This window comes from Copidosoma floridanum, unplaced genomic scaffold, assembly GCF_036245765.1.
Source record: "Copidosoma floridanum isolate Cflo_tuat_1 unplaced genomic scaffold, Cflo_Japanese_pri ptg000035l, whole genome shotgun sequence".
NCBI classification, from domain to species: Eukaryota; Metazoa; Arthropoda; class Insecta; order Hymenoptera; family Encyrtidae; genus Copidosoma; species Copidosoma floridanum.
The window spans coordinates 3,378,185-3,396,532 of NW_028321912.1; the positions used below are offsets into that span (position 1 = coordinate 3,378,185).

The 18,348-nt window shown below is 38.8% G+C and overlaps 1 protein-coding gene across 1 annotated transcript in view; it reads right to left on the minus strand.

Moving 5' to 3' along the window:
* LOC106641451 (ras-related and estrogen-regulated growth inhibitor) overlaps positions 1–18,348 on the minus strand; it is a 115,599-nt gene that overhangs the window by 49,229 nt on the left and 48,022 nt on the right. The window contains exon 3 of the mRNA XM_014355876.2: positions 12,385–12,461. Within this exon, the coding sequence (XP_014211362.1) occupies positions 12,385–12,461 (77 nt within the window). The remainder of the gene's footprint in view (positions 1–12,384; positions 12,462–18,348) is intronic.

The following is an 18,348-nucleotide window of genomic DNA, read 5'->3' on the forward strand; positions in this document are numbered from 1 at the left end:
ACGATCTAATCCATAATTTTTTAAAATTAAATTTGAAACGCCTTACGTGTATTTCAACGCAAAACCACAACAATATAACAATTATAGCCAATAGTTACCGATTTTTAGGCTTTAAATGCTAATAAACGTTCGAGTTAGTGTATGGATACATCCAACGGTTTGTATATATTATTCGATAAAGTTTAGAAAAATAAAACTTTAAAAATTCTCAAACAAACCTTGAAAAGTGCGAAAAAATGTAGTCCGAAAAATAGTTTTTGAAAAAAAAAACCAGGTCTGAATTACAGACTCCCTGCATGGGTGTGTATATATATATATGTTTTACGGGACTCGGCGCAATTTAACGGTGCTGGCCGTGTCCGTCTCCCCCTTACGCCTAAGTGCACGTGCGCTCTCTTTCCCTCCACCGCCTCCTTCTCCCTTTTCGCCTCCGTCCTGCTATTGTTTATTGGCTATAAGGAAGAGGATAGGTATAATCCTTTCTTCCCTCCCCCTCTCTGACGTCCTTTTACAATGTACACGTGCATAATAATGAGCGCACGAGTGCACAGCTGATTTATTATGCGCGGGATTGAATATACATCGGCAGAGCTGCGAGGTATATCGATCGGAAAGACTGAGGTATCGATCGATTTTTTGTTTCATTTTATTCGTCTGGAAGGTATCTTGTTCCCCCCCCCCACCTTTTTTTTTTAAATCTTATTTTCGTACTGTGGGATTAATCTGTTCTGTACACTTGCATTATCCGATTTCTTTGACCGTATGAACTTTTAGTAAGGTCAAAGCCAGGTATTGGTTGGAATTGATTATCGGTATGTTGTAACACATTGTCTATAGAGACAGTTACATTCGTAAGATAAGGTGGTTTGGATAAATGTTCATAAACTTCTTTTGCAATCTTGGCTTCTATTTTCCATGTTGGAATACTTAGGATTCAAACTGGAAACCTGCCATCCAAGAGTATTTAAAAAGTACTGATGTGTTGTTTTTAACCAATCGGTGTTTGAATTATATGATTTTATAGTTATACTTGAACTTTATTTGATTAGCAAAGAAAAAAATCATGTGATTTTACATTATACGTAACAAAATAATTGGATTTTCAGTTGGCCGAGCTGTTGATTCTAACCTAAGAAAGTGTAAGACTCAGATTCTCAGTGCCAGTAATGTATAGGATAACATTATTATATACATATATTATTACTATAAAAGTGATAATTGATTAATAATGACAATCAAATGACATAAAAAAAATGTAACCCGTAAAAAACCATGGGTTTCCTTCCCGGTCTTCTCGGTCTCTTCAACAAAGTCCTTCGGCTTGCACACACATAGCACCGATTGCTCCGTGTACACGTAAAAAATACTTCATCAACCCCTCTTCAGCTCCCATAAATAAAACTTCGAAAAAATACACGGTAGCATAAATACCTTATACTCGGCTCTCTAGACAACATAAACAACGTCTCGACGCTCCCGTTTCCTAACCTCAAAATCCAATCAGCAACCGCGTGTCGCGGGAGCGAAAAAAAACGTGCGTCTCGCTTTTATAAATCCAGATTACACGAGTAAGATCGAAAGCACGTGGCGAAAGGTTCTCTTTACACCCCGTGCGTGTGTGTGTATGTGCAGCCAACGTTCTCTGTCCCCCTTCCCACCTATATACTCCTTTCACGAAAGGGAAGACGAGCACGCGAGCGAGGAGGAGGTTATACGCACGGTTTGACGACGGCCGTTGCTAATTCGATACTTTAAGTCAAGGATGCCCTGCTGGTTTTTTTCCCCCCTTTTTTCCGGAGCTGCAAGAAAAGGTGCGAGCGTATGTTTGCGCGTGGAGGAGATGCAGAGAGGCAATTAAAGACTCGTAATGAAACGTTATGGGGTTTTATCTCGGTGAGATTGACGTAACGCGATAATAAGAGTTATTCCCAGTGAGATTTTTACTTTTTCAACGAGATGGGACTTTTTTTTTCTCCCACTCGGTGGACCGTACGTTTGGCACATTAAAGTTAAACATGGCATCTGATAATGGCTGCGATATTTCAGATCGAATTTAATTTTAATTTGTTACGATATTTATTACTTCATGATGTTGTTCTTAACAATACACACATCGTGATAATAAAAAATAACGAACACTGGTAACCTCAATTCGAGGTTAGGTAAAAAAAATCCGCCCGTGATAGGTACTGAATCTTCGAGAAAACAAGGCATGCAAATTCATGCACCGTAGAAAGTTGGGCATTTATAAAACCATACAATCAATTTTTACGGGCACTTCATTAGCCGAAATCACCGACTCGAAAATCTCATTTGAAAAATGCAAATGTCACCGTTTTAATTATCGAATACACGCCCCTCCCCCCCCCTCCCTTCAGTGCACCGGCTCCGTTTCGAAAACTCATAAAAGAACGCCCCTCCATTTGATTACGCAAGCATGTATGTATTTCTCAACGCCTGCCCATCACATTACCATTACACCCCATTAAAAATACCGCACTAATCTTTCGAATTAAGTCATCGCACGCAATAAATAAGCCACCTGGGAATCTCACGCCCGAATCTTTTCTCTTTTTCTGTGCAGTACAACCGAAAATACGATCGACAGGTGCGAAAAAGCGCGTCTCGGGGGGATAAAACAAATATAAATGAGCAAAACGTATACTGGGTATAATTGCGACGGGACCGCGAGCGCGTGCAAATATAAGAGGCGAGGAAGATGCGGCAGCGGAGATGAGAAACCAGTTTGGGCTAAAAACAGCCACGCTGAGAGCTACCGAATACTCTTTATTCCTTTTTCTCTTCGTTCCTTATACTATATATACTACGTATGCTTCGCGAGAGCCGGAAACGACTACACACCAGCTGCGGATGTGGTGGACCCTCGCTTGTTTTGGATGTTTGCTCACGAGAATCATTTCGCATTCGGTCGGATTATTGTTTTTGTTTTAAGGTCGTTCATTATTGGAGTTAATGTGGAGGTGTAGAATAAAATAATTTGGCGGTTGAATTTTCAAGACAATAGAAATCGAAAGAGACTTCATTGGGAGGCTAGTCCCAAAAACAAAAAATATCAAGAGAGTCATAAAAATTATTGGAGTCCTTAAGGGGGTTAGAGCGGTACAGTCAGTCTCAAAAGTTAATTTAAATTAAAAATTTGTGTATTTTATGACTATTCTTGATAAATCATGCAAGCTATTCCATATCGTACAGCAGAAGATTACTAACAAGTGAGAAAATAAAAAATTAATACTTCAAAATCGAATTCATGCTCCATTTTTTATTTCTCATCTGCTGTATATAGATATACCAATAGCATTTTCGTAAAATTTTTAATTAAAGTATTTCTTAAACCGTGACGGCTTGCTTTCTCAAATTTGGATATGTTATTTTAATTGTTACTTACAATTACATACTCGTGTTTTTTGAAAGAATTGTAAAAATATTTTCCAAATTGTTGGTAAAAATGTACATGTCGCGACGACGTTCTAGTAAGATCCTGTGTATAAGATACTAAGTTTGCTATTTTTTTTTCTCAAAAACTGTGACGCTACGGTTCCTGAAATTTCAATATGTTGTTAACGTAATGAAAACAAACGCATTATAATTTTTCGAAAACTGTCGTAAGAAATTTGTTTTTCGCTCTAACCCCCTTAAACCAAGTTATTAGGAACTTTTAACACAAGTTACAACACAGTTTTTTTTTTTTTTTAATTTGTGTCTAAGTTGTGACTTAATACATTAGCTCTTATGGAGGGAACGAAAAATTTTTCATTTAATGAGATGTACTTTTCTTTTGAAAAAACAAGAATCGACTTCAAAACATACGATAAAAAAGATCAAGCTTTTATTTTTACTTTAAAAAGCGAAATATAGCCAATACGGTTTTGAAGTTTTTAAATTTTAATATTTTATCTTATGTATCTATATCATGGTATATATACAGAGTAAACAGTCCATTTTTTTATTCTTCATTTTCCAAAACCTAAAGTTTTTTTGTAACTACCATTTGTCTTATAATCATTAAAAGTGACGTAGCAATAAATTTTTAAATAATTGTTAATCAAAAATAAAATTCTATAGGTTATAGGTTAAGAGCTTCCTTAACTCGTACAACGAGATCGTAAAGTATTCCCCGTTACGGTGCAATAAAATTGAAAAATTCATAAAACCTTACGCGTCATCGTGTAATTTGGGCAGAAAAAAAAGGGTCATGGGAACCAATTACCTGGTACACTCGCAAAAACATGCGATTGTCTTGCAGCGCTGAAAAAAAGGGGGACTGCCTAAATTTCAAGGTTCACGAACGCTACTTTTCGCGGCACCTTTAGCTCCATGCTCCATAAAAACCGAAAATCGCCGGTGTAGCCCTTGGAAAGAAAAAAAAAAAAAAAACCCTTGCTCTTCGGAATTTTTGCCTCGGAAGGTATATAGTATAATAGAGGGAAGGCGAAAAAAAAACAAAATAACAACTCTCGCAAGTGCGAGCATTTCTCCAAGTAAAATACAACCTGACTAGCTCGGCTTACAACTGGTTTTTCGCGAAGATGAGAACGGCAGAGTGCGTATTAAATCTGTCCTCCTTGATATATGCAACACGGTCCGCTGCGTATGCGCGTATTCGTTCGATGAATCCAAGTTAGAATCGAAAAATCGATCTTGAAAAAAGAAAAAAAAAACCCCCATACGCATTGAAATGCATGAGAATTAAATATTTCCGCTTATCAGATTGTTTTCTATGAAAGTTGTAACGGGCCGCAACGTGCGCGCGATTTCGTCATGAATAGCTTTTTATTTTTCCCCTTACCGCGAGAGCGTGGGGTATATATACCGGCCGGGGAGAATAACAGAAGGCTAATAAGAACGAGATACACACAGGGAGTATTGATGCTATCGTGTAAAAATGGCGGCTAAACAGCGCAACGAACATTTCTCGCACTCAGCGCCGGGAATTTATCAAGGTGAGAAATCAGACGGGAGTTTAATACACATTAAGAGAACACACGCGGGAGACCAACTTGCCAGAAAAATACACCCATGCCCCGGTATTTTATTGGTCTCTAGATCCGCACGCATTTATTGATACCACACTGGTGTCTTTTTTAGAAACTTTACCTGGTAAGAAAGTCGGGTCGAGTGGACTTATCGCTTCATTTTTTTTTTCTACCCCGCCAAGATAACCTAAAAATGCGTGTGCAGACACGTTCAAATCGTAACCTAAAAATTAAATACAGAACTAACAACCTAAAAACTTTCGGTTACAAATGGCAAATTAAATCATCACTGTCCCGTGCATCGAGGAAAAGAAAAAAAAAACATAACCTCACATTCTCACGGAACAGTGCTTACACGCGTTTGCACCCCGGAGGGGCGGCGTGCGGCTTCAAAATCATTCTCAGACAAGTGCAGTTTTTCTTTTCTTTTTCTTTCGCATCTCTTCGTCAGCTCATACATGAACCTACTCCAACAACCGCCACTTGGCGAGTAAGTAAAGTGGAAGTTCGCAAGGGGCTCGATATTAAGCTGATGAGCAAGACGATTCTTGTCGATTCCACCGTAACTGGAATGATATAAATACGCCTACGGCTGATAGTCTTTGCAATGTTTCTTTTTCCGCAGGTCGAAGTCAGAAAAATCGCGGGGGTTGTTGTTGAAATGTGCATGGTAATGTACATACAAATGAACGTCTCGCGGGGCACATATCAGAGGACAAAAATGAAAATCACTTGGGTCATTTCGTTTTCTTTTTTACCGCAACGCATTATTATGCAAAGTTTCAATCGATTACTGCTGCCACGAGTCGAAACTTGTTTTCTCCTCAAGGAGGGTATGGCTTTTTTTTTTTTTTTTTTGCAAAAATGACGTATAATTAATTCAAACTTTGCACACTAGTATGGTTTAAAGGAAAACGAAGGTTAAGCCTGATTAATATATAAAATACAAAGTTTCAAGTTTGGAATGTCATTTGAAATTTTTTCAATACGGTGGTAAGGAGGTTATCAATTTTTTAATAATCCTTCAATCCATGATTCGCGTCGATTCCGACAATTGCAACCACAAACTGAAAAATGCAGAGTTTCGGGAAAAAAAGTAACAAAACCCAAACATTCAAATCCCGTAGAGGTAAGAAAGACACTTTTACCAGCCACAAAAGACTCAATCCTCGCAGATTTGAAAAGCCGGTTACCAGGGTACAGCAGTTTGTACAAACGACTCCGCAAGAGAGTATTAATTTACACCGACATTCCTCGTTCCTATATCTTATGTGCACTGGCTACTGTGTTGTTTTCTTTTTTTTCCACTTCACAATCTCACTTTTTCTGAAAATGGCGAAAAATAATGCGGTCTACGATACATCATACTTGGGCAACAAAACAAAGCGCGCATATGCCAAACTGTAAATATATGTATTCAGAAAGATATACGATAGCCAAGTGCAATTGCGTTCCGTCGTTTCTGCATACTATATGCGTATTTTTATTGGTGTTTGATATTATTAATTTTATTTGACGTAATTAAGAAAATTCCTACGAACCATGGTGATTAATAATATCGGATATCTCACGAAGCAAGACTCAGATGACAAGTGGTTTTTTTTCATTGAATGGAAAATTTACCGCATACGAAAGCGAGTTTCAATATTATCAATGTGATACGTACGCATACGTACATTTATTACTGTCATTTTGAAAAGTGTGCAATGATAAGATCGTATTCGTGACTCTACTTCAGCTATTTTTTTAACAAACTAGCCTCAAAATTTCACTTACACTCTCATCACTCGGCAAACATAACCTCCAAATTTCAACACTATTCCACGCGAATTATGTAGGCGCCCAGCTTGTTAATCTGTGAGAAAGCAAATAAAAGGGTCGTGCGAGAAAAAGTGTAGTAGCATTGAGAAAGTTTTACGGCCTCAGTCTTGGTATTTTACTGTTAGTGCTAAATTTTCGGGTACGTCAACAAATACGAATCAGAAAACAATGCAAACTACTAAACCATAGCCGAAACGTTTGTTTGTTCCATCTCATAAAAATATCGCTAAAAGAGCCGTGTTAAAGTACAACGAACTTGAGTAAAACTTTGCGATTACCCGCGAAAAAAAATCTACAATCCAAGCGAATTTCAATCTTATAAAACGTAAGTGTCTCCACGCACGCGAGGGAGCAATCAAAAGTCCGAACCAACTCAAAAAAAAAGAAGCGAGAGCCAAAAAATAAACAAATGGAAGGAAAAAAAAGAGGAATCACCACATCGCCAATTAACAGAAGAGAGCCCACGCGCGCTCAAAAAGAGCACGAGAAGGAGAGTAGGAGGTAGAGGTAAATGACCCAATTACTGCGCACTGAAATTTTTGATTGTACTAAATTTCTCATTTCTCAATGTTTTTCGATGTAAATTGAACCAGTTTTACTTAATCTTTATCTGCAGCATCTTGTGCGATTAAAACGACAAACATTTTTCTGTTAAGTAACTTTTTTTTTTTTAAATAATTGTTTTAGTCCTGGTATTACTGCGCACAGTTATAAAATTAGCATCAGTCGCTGCGCCCCCAATTACTGCGCGGGTATCTTCCATAAGGTTTTCATGCTGAAGCCCTAGACCCAATTGCTGCGCACCAATCACTACGCACGACTACAAAGTTTTGTAGGTTAGATTCGTTTAGAGTCACTCAGTTAAACAATTATAAATGTCATGATGTAAAGTATGATTCTGGATTGAACGTTATTAATGTCCGTATGTGTTACAATATCCAAGCACCCAAATTTTTCAGTCTGTTTTTCTTATTTTCAGTTACCGTCGAGTGCGCAGTAATTGGTGCCTGCGCAGTAATTGGGTCATTTACCTCTATATATAAAGGGGAGAAGATGAGAAAGGGAAACCGGAATCCCATGCAGCGAATTATATGCGCGGCCGTTGACCGGCGATAAGTCTGTTACTCTCGTCTGGTATATACATATGTATTCACATAAAGCAGTACCTATCTCATCTGTCCGCGCTAAATGTGACATTATAACTTTCCGCATTGTTGTGAAAGGCTACCGTGTACACGAGCGCGTGCCAAAGAAAAAAGAAAGCGAGATCACTGATATCATCTTAGTATGAAAAAAAGTATATTCATGGGCGTTTGCTCGTGTGTTTTTACGATTTGCGCACTCGCGAGATCCCTCGCAAATGGAAAACAATGACCGAGCAGGTTCTGTTGTGAGAAACCGATTTTTACTATGTATTTTCTTCCCGTAGTGGTCGTAACATAACGTTATTTGTAGATTTCACTGTTACGTGGGCATATTAAACTTTATATCGTCTAACAATGAGATATGACGTGCCTTTCGGATGCTCTACAATAACGGTATACTTACCAGGCAAAAAGACACGTAAACGCTTACACAACAGATTCGGTCGTCTCGCGAAATCGGCTCAAAAAAGAAATGCGAAATTTGAGTTCAACGATCTGATCTCGAGATCGGTACCGTAGATATGAAAAAGCAAACGATCCATCGACTTGGCGAGTACACTCCCAGACAAACTGTCCCAAGTCACACGATAAACGTGCCTGCATGCAATTAGAGAGCATCGATATTCCCGCGGAAATATTTCATAAATCAAGCGAGTGTAGCGACCTATTGCTCAATGTAACAATTCCCGAATCGTCGAGACAGCTTGTGTGCCTCGGCGTGGCTCTTTCACACAAATGTTACCGTTCCATTGCGTCACCCCCCCCCTTTATCCCCCTCAACAACGAGATAAGATAAAGAACGGAGAGAGAGGGCAGTTGTCGAGTCGCGACTTTCCGCAGAAACCAGAAGTCGTGACAATCGGCTTTTTACATCTCGGAAATAACGAGCCCTAAAAGTCACCCGCGACACCATAACCTCTCCGCCCCACCCCATGGCCTCTCCCCATTCCAACTCGCCTTTTTTAACTCGCTGCGACCGTAAGTACCTACATTTAAGTTTACACGGAGTTTCCCGTTTTTCGAGCCGCCAAATGGCCTCGTTCTCGTGGACCCTCCAAAGTGCAGTAGACTTTTTTTAAAGGGGAACACACCTCACGCTTGGAAACACGACGTTTGAAAGACCCTCAATTCAGCGCTAAAGGGGGGTTGGAACGGTACAGTTTATCTTTAAAGTTGATTTTAATGATAGATTTTTTTATTTCTCTTACATTGAGAACCATTTTTGATAATATAGTCAGTACTTAAAATTAGAGGAAGAAAATGAAAACTTGACGATTTTATTAAAATTGAAGCCAAACTAGATAGGGTATCACAAAAGATACTTTAGTTTTGTACATAACATACTTTTAGTTTATAATGTACTTGAGTTTTTTAAATTATCATTTATGAAGTTGTAAAAAAAAGTGATGACAAATGTGAGCATACTAGAATGACTACACAAATTTCTCAGTAAATTTACTTAAAAATTTTTTCAAAAATTTCTCAAACTTTCCTCATTTGTACATGGTACTTCAAGTGTTCAAGTGGCTTATAGCTTTCCGTAGATTTTTCAACGCTGAAACCGAATCCGTCCACATAATTGCTCTAACTGCAGGGTAGGATTTTGAGATATTCCAACCTAAAAGTGCAAAAAACACGATTTTGGCTTATATTTGAGGTTATATAGCATTGTTACACATTTTTTCCATGAAAACTATGTAGAGCACTTGAAAGTATAAGTCTTGATTTTCAAAATGCCGTTGAAATTGCTGAAATATCTTTTTTTTCACCGAAATGTGTTACATTAAACTTTTATAATGCAGTTGACCCATTATGCCCTTGTTGATATAGTCATTGTGAAATTCATGCATTTTATAATAGTCTAAAGCAACACTTTTCGGTGGAAAAAAAAATGTTTGGGCAAACTCAACGGCATTTAAAAGAGCAAGACTTACACTTTCAAGCGCTCTATATAGTTTTTCTGGAAAAAATATGTCATGATGCTACATAACCTAAACCTAAAGTATAGGGAAAACCCGTGTTTTTTGTACATTTAGGTTATATCTCAAAATCCTGACGTGTTAGGCCAATTCTGAGGTCAGATTCGGTTTCAACATTGAAAAATCTACAGGAAACCATGTACCATTTGATAGTGCAAAAAAAAACATTTTTGTAACACTGTGTTATCGGTCCAGTATTGGATCGATGCAAAATTTTAATGGTAAATTCAAGCTTTTATGCAGGGTATTTATTATTATACATATAATCATACGAAGTTGCAGATTTCCCTTACAGTGCTGGTAATCTAAAAAAATTTCCATCGTAAAAACTATATTCAAACATTTCATAAAGGCATGAGTTCTTTTAATTGCTTCACTGTATCCAATGAAGGCAACATTCTTCAAAATATTCCATTTCCTAAACGTGAGATTCCGTCGAATAATCTTTAACTGAGGACAAAAAAAAAGTACAGTCTAATATATATACGAAAGTTTTGATTTTACTTATTCTAAAAATTCAATGTATCCACATCACACACACGACATTTTCACAATACCGAAGTACGAAGCTCTTAATTGCTGACATTTACACACACACACACACACACACACACAAAACATTCTTATTTTATAGGTACAAAAGCTCGGATTACCTTACATCAACCCATTGCGTGACCGCTCTATTTCTAAAATACAAAATACCAGCACTCGCGCTCATAACACTTGAATCATGCGCGCATCGCCCTCGATACGGAAACAACAACAAAATTATTCGTGCATATGGTATGGTTCTACTGTTCGAGAAATGGAGTAATCGATGGGATAATAATCGAGGCGTATACCGAACATGTCGATAAATAATATCACCGTCTCTTCGGACACGCCGGGCACGCTTCCGCGTGCGGACTGCGGTTCTTTGTGCGGCGTATGGACTTTTATTGTGGCGTGCTGCATAAGCGTGACAGACGGCTAACTTGGATATCCGTCGTGTGTGTACACGGCATTTAAAACGCGGCAAAGTATAGAGGTAAAAATGATGATTTCTGTTTAGGTGGTTGGTGCTCAACATAACCTCTTTTTATTCACGGATTTTATGGTTAGTGGGTTATAAATTAGACGAGTTGCTGATTACTTGTTGAGAAAAAAAGAAGTTTTGGGGAGGAAATAATTTTTTTCAAAGTCAATAATTAAAAGTAACGTGAATGAAGATACAGTTAAAACGTTGACGCTAAAAAGATGACTTGCATTGGCTATTGGAACTGAGTTAACTAGTTACTGTCTTTGAGCTTAATTCTGTAACAGCGCCCCCACTGAGCAACTTGGGAACGATTGGTTTTTAATAGAAAGGACAGTACTTTGTATTACAATGTATCAAAAGGGCTTTGTATACACGTATAGGTTTGTTTGGGTGTGTTTAAATATACTACATGTTTACATGCATATGTGATACATAGTACTGTCCTTTTCTATTCAATACCAATCGTTCTCAAGTTGCTCAGTGGGGGCGCTGTTTCAGGATTGCGCTCGAGGCCAATACGTCTGCGTTAATTGGGACACAACCAAGGTTATGAAGACATGTTGCTATAGTTTTTTTACATAAAAATATGGTTCAATTTACTATTTAATTAATTTATTTTTCATTATTTCGTATCTTATTTAGAGTCGTTTTTTATAGGGTATGGCAGAGTAATTTCTTTGATGGATTATTTTTCCAATTTCATTGATTTCGAAATAGTATATTACGCACCTAGTGATCGAGGTTAAGAATGTCTTAGATTTTACGTGAATAACTCTGAAGTTCTTTCAACCAATTATGACAATAACCCTTGGTCAATTTTCGTTTTTGGATATTTTGAATGTTTTTGGATTTGAAGTTAAGTTTTTTTCTGTTCCTATAGACACCTATCGCTGTTACAAAAATGAAATTTTTATTCAATGGACTAATTTTTTTTTTATATATATATTTTAACAGTTTTGGAAAATCGATGTTTTGGTGTTACAATTCTCAGAGTATTATGAAATTTTAAATAAAACATTTATATTTTTACGAAATTAAAAACAATGAGTTATGTGGGTAGATAATATTATAGACTAGTTGTTGAAAATTAAAAATTATGATTTGATGAAACAATATCTAAAATAGATTAAGTCTATTAGGGATCCGCGTTTCAATCAAATATAATATATTTATGTGGTTTGGAAGCGTTTTTACCAAATGCGCTTACGTTAAACCCTGATGTCTTTTTTAAAAAAATTCTCGAACTCAAGTTATTTTGAATTTTAGCACATTTCACCTTGGCAGTATCATTATTATTATCGACAAAAATTGTAATTTCAACCTACTTTTTCGTCAACATCGACAATAAGAACGAGCAAAAACAAAATGTACACGCGTAAGAACAAAACGAATGGAAAAATGAAGAGAAAAAAAGGTTCGAGACTCACCTCGCACCTGGAAGTGTCCAGTATCTCGACCTCGGTGGTAACGTTGTCGATGGTTACGCTGTGCCGGTAGAGGAAATCTGCAACATACAACACACAGAGGGGCTAAATCCAGCGCATGGCAGCCGTTGGCTCAGATGGATCAGTTTTAATCCTCCCACCATGTCATATATATGTATACGTGCATATATATTATATGTACAATGTATTATGTACCACCACCACTACGATGCACCCGAAGAGATAAGAGACACCGTCGCTGCCGACGCCTGCGGATATCTCGCTCTCCTCGACGTATTGTACCATGTATATTACGTGGGCATCATGTACATACATTTCACATCCACGCGCGCGGATCGACCGTACAGGCGCCACCGAAGCTTCACGAAGATGATCGCCATTATGAAAAGGGAAGTCGAGAGCGCGATAGGGTAAATGCCGTGTCACGTCTCAACGGATTCACGGTGTCGTTTTTTTTTGTCCCTACTTTTGCTGGGGGTTGCTCGAGATCGCGTGTCCGGATATTGTTGCTTCTCTCGGCTGATGTGCATGCTCGAGGCTGCTCGGAAAGTTGGATTTGTTTTCGAATTTTCGCGCTGCGGGAAAAGATTTTTTTTTTTTTTTACGGAGGAAAAGTCGATCGGTGTCGGGAAAGGTATGAGGACAACCCCGAGAGAGTAACCAAACTCATCTAGTAACATTTAATGATACCAACAAGACATTCCATGATTTCACACGATGATTACATTGGTTTCTTTAAAAAACTGATGGTTTTATAAGTTGGTATCACTGTAAGTCACTAAAATTATCGGTGAATCCAAAATTTAAAAAAAATTCTAGTGATCCCAAAACACACGACTATTCGTTGCACCTCGTTTTAGATAATCTAATTTTGAGAAGTTTTTCGCGTAGGCCAACTCTGATCGGACATAATGAGAGTGTCGATAATTTTAGGGCAAAAATCCTCGTACGTCCCGAGTGTCGAAAACCAAACGAACATAACCTCAATTCGGGGCGCTACTAAAACGAAAAACTAGGCTGAAGAGCTATTATTCCACCTACCCTCTCATAAATACGTCGAAAGTTGCGTGTAACTTCGTTGCGTCACACCTTTCAACCGCCGCAATTCCGAACGAGCGAGTCCCTCTTGTACCCGGTAACTTATTATATACATATACGCGTACGAGCAATCTGATGGTAATGTACACTTGAACCGAGCGCGCGAGAAAACACACCGTATCAATCGCGCAGGCATTCTTACATCAACTTTTACGGCCGACGTGTTTTCATGAGAAACAAAAATGATCTCCCTCTCTCCGAGCGCGCTTGAGAGCAGCAATAGTTTTGATAAGCACGCGACTTCGAGAGAATTTTCTCGCAACCTGCTGCCGCTGCGAAAAACGTCAATAGTCCTATTGCGCGAAAAGGTTGAAGGAAGTCCGGCGAGGAGAGAAGCTTGCGTAACGCAAAACACGGTAAGCGCGGGAAGAGAAGTGATCATCTTTAGCCTCCGCGGAGCGTTGTTTGGTAAACAACCGCTGCTTGTTTTGAGAAGAAACATTTGCGGAACGCCGCTGACGAGGAAATAACGCGAAGTGACGAGTGTACTCATTGCACGTGTACCCAGTGGCGGATGAGAAAAAGAAACAAAAAAAAAAAAAGAAACGGATTTCATCGCGCGCCCTGGTGATAAGCCAGGATAAAAATATTGCGCGAGATAGGGCTTTTGGTCGTATTGAGATTGCGATCCGTGGAAGTTGGTACGCCTGCTTCGTGTTTTTTTTTTTTTTTCTCTTCTTATTCCTTATTCTCTCGCTCGATCGTGTTTTTTTGCATTCTTTGCTCGATCTGTTTTTGTTTTCTTTTCTTCCCTTTTTTGCGCGTTCCGTCCGCGCTTCTTTGTGCAGCTGAAAAGTAAGCACGTGATTCGATCGACGATTGAAAGAAAATTTGTTGAAAAATATCCTTTGGTATGTGATATTCTGTGAGTACTGGGGGATCATGTGATAATGCCTTTCCATTTGGAACTTGATTGCTTGTCATTTATGATATTTTCAGAAAGCACTACATGAAAATTATCTTTAACCACATTCAAATGGTGGTACTAGAAAAAATGATACTCTTTCCAGATTACTGAGTAAATGATATTGGAGTTATTTGAGGTTATGTATGTGCCCAATGTATGTACAAGCTTTTACAGTCGGAAAAATGTTAAAGACAATCAAAGTAGAAGTAATTACTCCTTCAACTTGAATTAAGCAATTAAAAAAATCTTTGCAATCGTAACTATGCCAGTAGCAATAATTGTCCGACTGAACAATGTGTTGTAATGTATTTCCTAAACTCACTGTCAGATTGAGCCCAATAACCTCATTACTCATCTCATCGATCAACAACAAAGTTTTATACTTTTACACACCCTCCGATCATTTGCATGACGAAAAATAAGCTTAAAAGGACAAGCTGAATGGAAATCATAGAAAGCAACTCTTCTTACGCGCGCTCGAGCGCAACAACTCGCGCAGCTTCTACATATGCGTCCGGCAATTACGCCAACGACGCGGGACACTCAATCGATCGCGATTAGCCGATTTTTCCGGCGTCGGTATCTCCAACTCGCGATACACACCGATATTCGCGGGGAAATCGCGGAAATCGCGCGGATTAATCGGCCCGATCGCGCCTGAGAAATAAAAGAAAGCGATAGACGTAAGCGCGCCGAGAGCCCGGGACAACGCGGTCCGTCGTGTTCTTGACTTCCTGAGTATAGCGTTTCCATCTCTGGAGTCTTACAGTATGTATATACATAACATATACTCGGGTGAGAGTGATCATTTACATTTTTGTTTTCATTTCGAATTCTCTCGAAAATCGTGCGCGATCGAAATACGGTGACGATGACGTTGATACGAGCACACGCGTGCGAGTTTAAGACGACTACCGTCTTGTGCCCGAGCATGGCAATTAACTGCTGTAACGACCGGCTTTCTGAGCCGAAGGACTACACGTTTTTACTCCATAAAATAGTCCATTTGGACTTTCCTCAACGAAATCGGAATCACTTGAAATCATTGGAATCATTTATAAACTCACCTCGAATCAGGTCTATAAAATGTTTTAAATGTATCAGCAACAATAATTATCTACCGTGATTGAAAAATCGTGTGGTATTTTAAAAGGCTCGATAATAGTTTTTCTTTTCTGCTCAAGTCTGTGGCCCCTAGTGTCGCCCTATTAGATATATGACATTATAAATAGTTTAGATTACAGTAAATCTAAAGATATCCTTTACTAGACAGAATTTTAAGAAACCATACTTAAAGCTCGCTTTTTCAACGAAGGCGCTTATGGCAGGTAAACTAAGACTAATGATTTGCAACTCGGATCGAAAGTGTCGGACATTACATCAGCACACACGTGTTGTAGGTTATAACTTCATTTTTCAAATGCCGTCGTTGAAAATATAGATGATTGGCAAAAATTTTGAGATATTCTATTTATAATTGATCGAATTGTCGTATTTCCGTAGGTAAACCTATGTTTCTCTTGTGTCGGTGGTGCCAACTATCAAAGTTTTTTGAGAAAATTAAGGCTCCAAGTCTGGGTTGGTATCCTTACTCGCTGGAATCTCCTTAAAACAATCATACGAACTTTTAATCATATTATTTCTGCCGTTCAAATTCATGGTACCCATTTCTAAAACAGTACCCATGTATTAAAATCGTTAAAAGAGCTTAAATGATTTTGAAATAAAATAAATACACCAACCTACTGGGACAGTTTTTAACAAGTGAGCCGATGAAATCATCATGAAATCATTTTCAATTCTTTGACATTTGAAATCATTTTCCCATGAGGGTATCAAGTAATGGGAGCACCCTATGGCAAAACTTGAGATTTCGAAAAAAAGCGCAAGCAGTCAACGATTAATTTATACATTCGGAATCACCCGTCCACGATAAAGCAGTTAATAAAACGATTCACAAAGTAATCTTTTGTTTTTTTTTTTTTTTTTTTTTTTTTTTTTTTTTTTTTTTTTTTTTTTTTTTTTTTTTTTTTTCATCTGGAAAGACAAAAATACAAAGTTCCTTTCGCAATTGGAGCTCCTCGCATCCAATAATAGATTTTTACGCACACACGTGTACGAGCATGGAGCGGAAAAAAATAATATGGCCCGAGAGACGAATGGAAAACACCGGCTTTTACGGCGCCATTTCCATACACGCTTATGGAAAGAGCTAGAGGGAGTCCAATCGTGGAAATAAGAAAAAAGAACGATGCGCCACGTATCCCCGCAAAATCAGTGGTACGCCGATCTTCTTTCGTTCGAGAGCCCAGTCGCACGGAGATCGGTAAACACACCGGCGCGCTTGTAAAGCTCCGAAGAAGAAAAAAAATACTCGCTCACAGACACATCGATCGGTGCGTTCACCCCCGCGATGGGCACGAGAACGGGGAAACAGAAAAAAAAAGAAAAAGGTCCATTTACATTTACTCGGCCGCGGTCGACGACTCCGAGCGTGTTAGGGAGAATCGTTAGTGCGGGGCCGATTTTATTGCGCCAGTTTTAATAGCCCGCGCACGCGGGAGGAGCCTTGTTTCGCTCACCACCCGTAAATTCGAACTGCCGATCATTACCGTGCTTTCCGAAATCTCGAGCTATTCCACGTCCGATCGTCGTCCTCGCGTACCGATTTTTCCGCTCTTGAGGCTCGTTTCGCGATCCCCGGGGGTTGTTTTCCGGATTGTAGCTGCGATTTTACCGATCTTCCGAGACCATACCAAGCGCACTAAGAATTTTTCAACAAAATCGGTAATTGGAAAAAAACCCCAGGGGTCTTTTCCCTCCGAGTATCCAAACCGTCCACACCAGTGTATGTACGTACATGCGGATTGCAGTGCATGCTCGGGCATTGATGAAAGCCGATCATACTTTTCCGCCTCGCGTGTGTTTAAATCATATACATATATTGTATATGTGTATATTCATGTATTATGAAAGCAACGGCAGCATTTGTGTATACGTAAGCCACTGCCATATAATTGTACGTACACATTATTCTGCTAATCCACAACGAGGGAGTATACGAGAAAATATAGGTAATGCATGTATGTATACATATACGTGCACGATTGCCGCGCGCGTACAGGTATGGGATAACGCGGAGAGTTAAGTGGCGCCGTTGGGTTAATTTGTCTGGCGCCCGCGCGCGTGCGAGTCTCTCTCTCTCTCTCTGCAGTGTGTGCAAGTGAGCCTTTGCATGCAGTGTGCGCTGGGATTTACTAGTTGGGTTATTGGAAAGGTGTGGGTTTGAACGGTTCTCCTTCTCTCTCGGTTGGGTTCGCGGTTCGCAGGTGTCCGCGACTTTCCGCGCATTGGCGATGCCGGAAGCAATTTCGTCCGTTTTGAGGGATCGCTTGATGCCTTCGTTGGCACGCGGAATTTGCTTTTCCATCTGATTATCTGTACGTTTTACACGTTCGTTATTTCTTGTACCTATTTTGAGGAAACGAAATAAAAAAAATAACTGTTTTTAGCCCTGTACACTTTGGTGTCTTTTTAAGGTTTTCAGTAAACTGCATAGCAAAAAAGCTCTCAAACGACAGAATAATTTCGGTTGACAGCCTTCGCGTGATTTTTATAACTTTTTTTTTCCATCACCGTATCGTCGGAAAGAGAATTTTTTCAAGCAACGAAGAAAAGTGGACCACCAACGGCTGAATTGCATGTGTGATGGAATATGACACGTTGTATACTAATTACTTTTTGTGATCTGCTCATTAAAACCGTAATTTATTGAATGATATATGATATAATAGAGTGGTAAACACCAATTATCTGGTTTCAGAAAACTTTTGCTTTGTAAAAGGTAAAAGTCCAAAAGTAATTACTTATTTGCTATTAAATATCAGACCCCAAGCGGGTAAAACAAAGTTTCCAAAGTTTTTTATTCAGAGAATCAAGTT